Source organism: Tinamus guttatus, unplaced genomic scaffold (assembly GCF_059628265.1).
Source record: "Tinamus guttatus ecotype Peru unplaced genomic scaffold, ASM5962826v1 Tinamus_guttatus_pri_ptg000198l, whole genome shotgun sequence".
Taxonomy (NCBI): domain Eukaryota; kingdom Metazoa; phylum Chordata; class Aves; order Tinamiformes; family Tinamidae; genus Tinamus; species Tinamus guttatus.
In genome coordinates, this window is record NW_028288732.1 from 1,628,469 (window position 1) to 1,638,727 (window position 10,259).

General features: G+C 40.5%; 1 protein-coding gene across 1 annotated transcript; it reads right to left on the reverse strand.

Moving 5' to 3' along the window:
- Positions 1-289: 289 nt before the first annotated feature.
- On the reverse strand, positions 290-8,936 carry TTC14 (tetratricopeptide repeat domain 14). Its single transcript, XM_088523888.1, has 12 exons — positions 8,766-8,936; positions 8,548-8,669; positions 8,231-8,430; positions 7,511-7,595; positions 7,290-7,419; positions 6,706-6,858; positions 6,004-6,075; positions 5,521-5,640; positions 5,314-5,436; positions 4,562-4,679; positions 2,653-2,762; positions 290-1,760 (listed from the first exon to the last, which is right to left on the reverse strand). The coding sequence occupies exons 1-12, from the start codon at positions 8,927-8,929 to the stop codon at positions 785-787; spliced, it is 2,373 nt and encodes a 790-aa protein (XP_088380014.1). The 5' UTR covers positions 8,930-8,936; the 3' UTR covers positions 290-784.
- Positions 8,937-10,259: the final 1,323 nt, after the last annotated feature.

Below are 10,259 nucleotides of genomic sequence, written 5' to 3' on the forward strand. Positions count from 1 at the left end.
AAAAAAAAAAAAAAAAAGTCCACACTTGAATGCTTGAGAAGAGTAAGCGCTGTTTGAAAGCACCCCCTGCTTCTGCCTTGACTTTATTATACACATTACCTAAAGAATGCATTTGAAGCATTTAATAAACCTAATACACCTGTCTGCTCAGAGACACTGACAGGTTGAACTCACTTAAATTATAAAGCACTCTGAAGTCCCCCTATAAAAGGTAGTATATGCAGTAGGTAAATAACAAATGCCCCCCCCTTTGGCAGTATCAATACAGCAGTGACTTCAAAACAAAAACTAAGACACAAAACTAGTAAGATTTAATGATCAAATAAGCTATATACATTGAGGGCACCTCAGCTCCATTGAGTTAACCCTTTTGTAGAGCTGGAGGTCAGGTTTAATACAAAAATAGTTAACAGTCAGTAGTACCCCTAAGAAAGAAGGAATCCTGTCGTTAAAGTGCATATATGATGCGAGTCACACAACTTATTACAGTTTAAGGGCATCAAAAGATTAAAATTTCACCTAGTCACACCAAGAATGTTGTACAGGAACATCCCAAGAACACAAGGAACTTTGATTTAAATAAGAACTCATATTTAATGTGAGATATCCTTGCATCTCTTTTTCCACCATACAATCTCTTTACCTTAAAGAATATTTGCCACACATTCTGCACAACAGAACAGATTCCGCTTTATTATCACTTTTCATATGCATTTAAAGGGCATATATTTTTCTTAACAGATACCTGAAAATAATTTATTTAATCCAGCATAATACCATTTTCTTAGGTATTTTGCTGGTTCTTCTGCTTACTTCCTTTTTCCCTCTCAAATTCAGCAATTTGATTGAATATTTTAAGCAAGTTCTGGGGCAGGTTTCTTTTAACGCCACTTTCTGATTGTTCTTGACCACTTAGAGCAGTTTCCTCGTCCACTTCCTTTGCTGTGCTACTAGTCTCCTCAGTCTCCTCATCACTTCTTTCTCTATGTTTATACTCTCTCCTTTCATCTTTATGCCTATCACTATCATAGCTTTTATTACTTTCATGTAAACAAGTGCTAGAATACGATTTGTATCTTCCCACTGACTTGCCAGAATAGTCAGACCCTGCTGGAGATGCATAATACCTGTCTTGACCTGAGCCATATCTTCTAAATGGTTCCCTTTTCCCCTCTAATTCCCTGTCTAATTTCCTAAAATAATGCATCTTAGGTTTATCATCTGTCTTATAATAAAAACCTGATGAACTCCTCCTACTGGAGAAAAATCTGTCTGTTTTATCATATTTTTCAAATTTGCTAGTACTTGCCTGAGTTCTGGAGCTACTATAGTAATCTCTTGAATCTTCAGACCTACCTCCGAAAGTGTCTTCATCCTCAGCTGAAGTCCTCGATAGAGAACAGTGTCTTTCTCTCTCTCTTACCTCTGTTTTCGGATACACTAAGCTGTCCTGCCTTTCCAGCAGTTTTTCCACTTCAAACCTTTGGTTAAGGAAGGAAGCAGAGGTATCAGCTGGAGGCGAATACCACTCCTCTTTCCTAGCCTGATCTTTGTAATGTGAAGATCTAGATGAGTGCTTTTTGGAGCTGCGGGAAGACTCAGATTTACTTCGATGCTTTTTCTTGCGTTTTTTGTGATCAGAAGAGGAAGAAGAGGAAGAAACTGATACATCTGATGAAGAGTCGCTTGAGGATGAGGAGGAGGAGGAAGAGGATGAGGAAGAGGAGGAGGAAGTTGATCTTTTCCTTTTCTTCTTCAACCTAAAAATATAATTAACTTATTAAATAATCTTCAGCATCAGGGTAATATTATACACTCAAGGCAAAAGAATGCTCTCCAGAGTCTGGCTGAAACTGGACTTGAAAAGAAGCTGGGCTTGACCTGGCAAGACATGATTTCAAATGCCATTTCTATATGAAGAGAAATTATATTAAATCCACAGAACACTTCTATCATAAAGGTCATATTCCTCAGTTTAATATCCCGTCGCATTTCATAAATATTTTTAGTCAACTTCTCTTCCACATATTTTTCTAGCAGAAGCCAGAAACATTAAAGAACATTGTTCATAAAAAAAAATGCTCGAGAAAAACTTACATTTCTACTTTGCTTACTCTTAGACAATCTGTTTAGAAATTAATTGTTCATGGTCTTATCTGCACTTACTGCCATTTCTTCTTTGAATCCATAGGACTATTTCCATGGTTATGGGCAAGATGATATAATTAGGATTTCAGACTATAATTCGAATTTCAGGTTATGGAGAAGATGATATAATTAGGATTTCAGACTTGGTGACAGAACTTAGTAAATTCCTGACATTAGAACTTATTTATGTCACCAATGTAGGTAAAAAGAATTGGGCCAAGAAAACAGCAGACGGTCATTAAATGGGGGTGCCTTGAGCATCAGGCTTTGGCTGTTTTTTAACTGTTATTTAATCTGTACTTTAATTACCAGAAAATTCCAGCACTTGCAATGGGTCCTTTATCTTGAAATAACAGTTCTTATACTTACTGCTTTGGCATGAGTTTGAGAGGGCTTTGGGGCTTTTTTTTTTTTTTTCCCCTTTCTCTCTTTCTCCTAATTAAAAATATTCATGCTCTGGCACAATAGGTTGAAGAATCAGAACACTGAATATAACGAGGTTACCTTTTCTCTTCTTTTAAGAGCTTACGCAATTTTTCTGCACTTGTTTCTACTTTCTTTTCTTTCTGTCTCTCTTCTTTTGCAGCTTGCTTCTCCCTCATTTCCAAAGATTTCTTTTTTGAACCCAGATATAAAAAAAAAAGTCACATTAAAAGTAAACATGTTACACCAGTATTTTCCCCATATCCCCAACCCCATTCAAATGTATAATTACACCGGAGATATTTTACCAGGATTCCCAGATTGAGAATTAATATTATTCAGGAGTTTGGCATTGGCCATTGCGATAATCAGGTTCACATTAAGGACCATATTGCAGTTTTTATCCCATTAAAAGATTTGACCAGCCATTGCAGTGGTACCCGTGATCCAGTAGACCACGAAGCACACAGCCCAAAAGGTATAGATAGCAAATGCAAGAAAAACAATGTTAGCAATATGAAAAGGGAAAAAAAAAAAAAAAAAAAAGAGAGAGAGATAGAGAAAGAGAGAGAAGGGTTTGTGGGAGAGAAAACATCATTATTGTACCACACGAGTAAAATATTTTGGAACCCATTTTGAAGTGTAGTCAAATTGGCCACGTTTGAATACAAACCATTTCGCAATAATTTCACAGACCAGTTTGATGCATAGTTTACACAAGAAATCATGTTCCAGAGGTTTGTTGATGATGAGCAGCACCGGATGTCAGATGCAGCAACAACGGTCCAATTCGGAAGAAAATGCATTGGAGAAAAACACATAATCAGTATTACAGGAAAACACTTAATTATGCTTCAGCCATAATGCTATGCAGATCAACAAACAATAGTTCAAGTGATCATGTTTCTTAGCTGCTGCATCAACAAGCATCGTGCCAGAATAACGCTAAAGGTCAGTAACTTATCACCTGCCTGCTGAGAATATTCATTTTAACCAAGACTTTGAGACTTATTACTAAAGCAGTCAGACTTCCTTCTTAATATTGCCATAGAGTAGTTCAGTTTAAATTAAGGATTGTCATATATCGCCTCTTCCCCCTTCTTTCAACACTACCTGTGAACATTATGCTCCACCAAGAGATTGATTAAGACCTCTTGATTAAGACATGTTAACATCTATCTATGTCTATTTATTTTCTTAAACACAGAAGCCTGTGCTTCAGTGCTTATATTCTTGTTTTATTTTTTTATGAAAGACAAAAAGAGTAAATGACATAGAAGAAAGATAAAAGCAACTAACAAAGACTAGCATAGCAACCCAGCAGGGCTCACTTGGGAAACATGTTGAACAGAAGTGAAAACATAGTGACAACATCACAAAAGCACAATTGGATCCATAGAACACAGACAACTGAAAACCCACACACCAGAGAAGAAAACGAGACCCAAACTTTTTCCAACCTTTCACCTCTCTCACTCACTCCTTTCATTTAAATTTTAAATATTGATCAGCTACTAATTTTTTCTGTCACATAACTGTCCTGTGAGTTTATTTTCCTTGATGTTATTCTGTCTTTTTCTGATTATTCCAAATTACAACCATCTTGCTGCTGATAGAGTTTGCAACTATTTGGCATGCCCAAGAGTTTATACTTTGTGGTCTGTACTCAATTCTAATTCGAGATTATTAGCCATGCCCATGTGGTGGAGTACCCTGATCCCAAGCCTGGCTGAGAAGGTTAATGACTTTTGTTCTTTCCCTGCTGGACATTTCTTTACTGTCTTGTTCAGAACAAGAAGTCATTCATAGGTACATTACTTCTGGTAGGTACAGCCATAATGCTTACCACAAAACATTGACTGTGGAGTGGGGAAGCAGAGAATAAGACTAATCAGTAACTTATTACTCTCTGTTCAAAACATTTAGTATGATCTAAAATGGTTACTTATTGTAATTGAGAGAATTAAATGAAGAGAAAGTAAAGAATCACCTGCATGTGCTTACGGAGCTTCACTAAGGCCTCTTCTGCTTCCTGGAAAGTCTCATCCAAACTTAAGGCTTTTTTATAGTAACCCTCAGCATTTACTAGTTTCTCCTCCTCTTCCAACCTAACATTAAAATTGTAAGTTTTATAAACATGTAAGCCAGAGAATTTATTCTTCTTTTCTTTCTTGCTCCCTCTAATATCCAATCTGTCATCTCAGCACACCTCAGTAAAGAAATAAAACAATATTCCCAACAAATTATTTTCTCCTAATCATCAAGCATGTTCAGAATTTCAGCTCCAGTTTAAAAAAAAAAAAAAAAAAGCCAAACAAACAAACAAAAAAAGCATCTCTTCTTAACACAGGATTCAAAAGAAACCTGTTCCCTGAATATTAGTTTGAAAGTACTTTTGTTTTGTAGGTATCATAAATATTTCAGAAAAGTAACAATACAATTTAGTTACTTTCTAAAAATAATCTCCTTTAATATATTGAAATGTCTCACAAACTGTACATAAGCCTAACAGGATATCACCATAAAAATAGCAAAGAATATATCTCAACTGTTTGGTAAGGTTTTTAATTGGGACAGAGGAAGAAGTGCAAGCCTCCTCCACAAGGTTTTATTTCCAAGACAGACTTCATTTTCTACCAAAAGCCAAGAAGGAAAGATGCCGTCCCCTAACTAGGACTATATAGGCAAAATACTAGACAAATCATTAACAACTGAAAAAAAAAAACCCAGTTTAACACTTACTGTCCGCCTCTCTCCACAAGTGTCTGACAGAGGTATTTTCTTGCATTTCTGTGGGTGGGACAGTTTTCTAATGCAATTTCAAAATCATCTATGGCTTTATTTAGACTTCCTTTGGTTGCATACCTAGAAGAAGAAAAGAGTTACAAAGTTTAACAAAGTTACTCTTCCACAAAGCCAAAATAGAAACAAGGAAACAAGGATACTTACAGAGCTCCGCGGGCTACCAAAGCTTCCACATTCTGGGCATCGATTTCCAAGGCCTTGTTGTACTCATTCATAGCTTCCACATGGCGCCCAACCTTAAAATAATCAACTCCAGCCTTCACACTGGAGAAAAATATTTAGAACCTATTACATACAGATAGGCCAAGCAGATTCCATAGCATTACTAATTTGGAAACTATGGCTCTGTGTGCTTAAGATGAGCTTGTTATATCAATGCCACGTGCACTTCACTGCACAGCAACATAATATGAAGTGGGAGGCACCCAAGAGCACTTCCTCAGACACTGCCACCACAGGACACTTCATTTGCAGCCTAGGGCTGCTTTCAAGCAAGTCTTCCCGGCTATATCCAGAGCATGTACGTACTGGCAAAAAAATACCTCAGAAGATATTTTTTTTCTGAGAAATATCAACTATAAGATAATCTGGGAATAAGCATTGACAAGAACATGAAGTTTTACATACCATTTCAAAGCCCAAGATTCAGACTGTCTTTTCCTCAATGCAGGTGCAAAATCTTCTTCACTGAAATTTTTCCTTTAAAGTGAGAAAAATTTTCATAAGCACAAATGAACAAAAACTCAAGTTGCCTCAAAATCTTTAAAAACAGACTTAAAAGCTGTATTATTTATACAATGTCTTCCTGTTCTCCAGCTGAGAATATCCTTTTACATTTCCAAAACAGTTCTTGCCAGCCCATTCTAAGGTTCTGAACTGAACTGATACAGCTGCAGCACATGTAACAATACACCACATTCGCGCCTGCTTGGGGGCATAATATTTAAGGGCTCATAATATCAGTAGCTACAGATGTTTGAAGCTATATTCACCGAAACCTCAGATCTATTATTAAACGTTTTGAATAAACTCACATTCCAACCCAAAGATGTTAACAGCTTCCTGAAGTAATCAGTATCAAATCCAAGTTGTTGCACAAGACATCTTGCTTTTATAAAGTAAAAAAAAAAACCTACATTTAAATTTCTTACGCTAGAGTGGTTAAACACTTAAAGACATGGAAGGCTGCAGTCAGGCAAAACAGAACTAAGTTTCAAGTTATCAGCTGTCCAGAAAGTTTTTTTTAACATAAACTTCCTAAAACAAGTCCATGTCAACAGAACAGAATAACCTCCACAAAATTATAGGATCAATGTAAAAATCACTTACATTTGAAGACCTCTCATCAAAGATGGTGGGTTTGTTTCACTTAATCCTAGTTTTTCTGCTAAATATTCAACTACTGATGGATTAGCAAATCCCGGAGATCGATGCAAAACCTCTTCATATGTCTCTAACGAATTGGCAACTTCCAAGCTTCGCCTTAAAGAAAGCACCAGTGCTTACAATCACAATCTCATTCTCCTGCTATACATCCAATTTTATGATGCTTCTGTTCAGAGCAAGCAGGAGTGTACTGATACTTATCACTAGTAAGCAAACACATTATATAATGGCTGGTCTCTCTTAACACAATGAAAAATATCTCAAGTTTTGATTTAGAGGACACAACCACACTCTGTTTTTTGCTACTGTTACCTTTTGGGAAACATTCTTTAAAAAAAAAAAAAAAAAAAAAAAAAAAAACACACACATATCCAGAAACACATATGCTAAAGAGATGAAAAATGAACATAGTACATTACCATCTAACTACATCACACACAAACCTAACAAATTTAAAGGATAGTCTGCCAAAGACGTCGTTCAGACACAATGAACACACTAAGTAGAGCTGAACAATAAATTCTTACCTGTAATGTAATGGAAAATCATCAGAGGTAATTACTCCCAGTTTTGTACTACAAAGACTGGGTGGAAGAGCCGAGCTGTAAAGCGATACCGTGAGCTTCTGATGGTAACGATCGACATCCTTGACTGCAGCTATAACAGCAGCGAAAATTAAGATAAAACAGAAGAATTATCTCCAAAATGAAACAAACAGATTCCTGAACCAATTTCTGTGGCTGCTTGCCTTGAATAAGGTCTCCAGCCTGATAATATGATAAAGGATCTCCATGGTTGCTCTGAGAAGGCACATCTCTCAAAGGACAAAGGGCCTGCAATGGAAAACAGTAAGATTACAATAAAAAACATGAGTAGTTATAAAACCAAATAAGCTGCATGATAAAACTTGTCCCCTTTTTGCTTTCCACTCAGGATTCATCTGCACGACCATCTTTTAACATGCAAAGTCACCTTAAAATACACAGATATACAAAATTTTAAATGCAGAAGCAGTTATCAGCCACCACAGTAAAACATGCAATATCATTGCCGAAGCCAATTTCCGTCAGTCTTTATAGCTACATGGTCAAAAGAATTTAAATAATTTCTAGAGTACTTTTCTTCTTTCAAGAAGAAACTAGATGAGTATCTGCTGAATGACAGTTTGCAGTCAAAATCAGGTAATAATGACATAGTAAAAAAATAGCATGGTTTGGTTCAAATTAAAGTTTACACACTCATAAGTAGATGAACTTTTCCATGCACAGTTAGCACATTCTGAGAATAGGAAGGAGAGGAAGAACACCACAGGATGCCTCAGCAGGGCATCATGTTGTCAAAACAAGACTGCCCCAGAGCTCAGTTCTAATTTTACCCCTGCCATTCCATTAAGAGATGCGAAATTCAGCCAATCAAAGAAAAACACTACTGCTCTACGGTAAGGTACTGTTAGTCACAGCCAGCTTACAGTGATTTCTATATCTGCGATCTCCCGTATGACACCGCTTCCCAGGCAAATCAACACCATGAAAAAGCCAAATTCGCGGATAGAAGTGATCCTCCCGATCACGATATCGCCACGCTCGATGTCTCGAAAGAAGAGCTCTCTCCTGTCTTCCTGGGGAACCTCCATGAAGCGCTCCAGGGGCGGCATCACAGCGTAGTACTCTGCAACACACGACGCACCAACACGTCTGCAACCCGTTTGCCACCGCCCGCAGGTACGTGCGCCCCGGGGCCGCCCGCACCCATCCCGGGCACGCAGCGCTCCCCGCACGCCTCTACCTTCGTTCTCCTCGATGGTGTCGGCCATGGGCCCGTTGGGTTTCCACGACTGGGCAAAGAGCAGATCCGCCTTCCTGGCGATGAAGCGCTGGATCTCGGCCTCGGTGCTCGGCCTCTCCTTCCTTGGGGCAGAGGAAGGGTCAGAGCGGCCCCGGCGCCGCGCCCGCCGCCCCGAAGCGCCGCTCCCGCCCCGCTGCCGCGGCCCCGCGGCCCCTCACCAGGCGGGCGGCGGGTGCGCGGCCCCGCGGGGCGGCTCGGGCGCGACGCCGGGCGGCGGCAGCAGCCCGCGGAAGTCGGGGTTGTCGTGTTGCTCGGCGCGGAGCAGCGCGAGCAGCGCGGGGCCGTGGTAGCTCAGCGCCTGCCGCAGCAGCTCCCGGTCCATGGCGCCGCAGCCGCCGCTGCAGCCGCCGGAACCGGAACGGCCGCCTCGGCCGCGCACGGGCCGCGCCGGCGGGGCGGAGCCGCGGCCGAGGGGAGGGCAGGGACCCACAGCGCCCTCTGGAGCGGCGGAGGACGCGGGGCGCCCTGAGGAGGGGTCTCGGGGACTGCGGTGCTTCTATTAAAAATGGAGTAAAAGAAAAAAAAAACAATTAAAAAAAAACCGCGCAGGGTTCCTCGCGGGGCGCTCCCGAAACCGCCGCAGGCTGGAGGCAGATGAGGCGGCCCAGCGGCTCCAACGGTCGCTAACGGTTTCCCGCCGCGGGCGGCAGAGAGCGCTGCGTCACTGCGGGGCCGCGTCCGGGGAGGCGCTGCGTTACCCGCCGAAAAATAACGTTTTTCATTATTTGCCTCCAAGATCTGCATTTTGTCGGTTAGCTGCGAGGAAATGCTGCGCTCACAGAGCAGTCGCTTAGTTCTCAATCAGTTCCCAAACGACTGAACTAAGTATAAATAAAATTGGGCAGGAGAACACCAAGAAGTGTGCTGGAGAGAAGAGGGCTGAGCCTGTTTTCAGAGTAGCTATGCAGAGTAGCAATGGGAAAACTGAGTTATCTCAGGAAAAGGTTATGCATGGACATAGTCCAGCAGTTAAAATAAACCTTGTGGTGGAGTCGGTCAGTCAGATTATTAAGTTTCGAACCTGAAAACATAATTCAGGAGGCTGTTTGCAAATATTTCATTTCACAGTTAATGGAGAAAGGTGCTTAAAACAGCAGGAATCAATCCAGGCCTGTTGGAGAGATCCCAGTTGTTGAGTCCCCAGGAAAAATAAAATGTCCCTGGCATCACAATTCGTAAATAATTTAAAAAAGAAAATAAATAGGAAGACCCACTGTAAGTAGCATAATGTCACTGCTACCCTCAATACAATGTTGAGGAAGAAAAAATAGTCTGGGTGCCAGCAGATCAGTTACACAAACTCCTCTAGGAAGCAGCATGACTAAGAGGGCAAGGATCGGATCAAAGACGCTGGTCTCAGAAGCGCAGCTCAAAGCCAGCAGACATATCACAGCTAGAACAGGCTCGGGAAGACTCTGGAAAGGCACATTTATATTTGCTTTTCATTGTATGTCCTCCTCTCTCAAGATTGTGACAGAAGATAAAGAGGAGACAACACAGTTACAGCTGTCAGTGTTTGGATTTAATGCTTCCCTGATTTACACAGGGCTAGGTGTGTACTCAGATTTCTGATTGCTACAGTGGAGAAAAACGTGAACGCTAGAAGGAAATTTCTAGACATTAAGGATGATTAGGGATGGCTGCGCATGGAA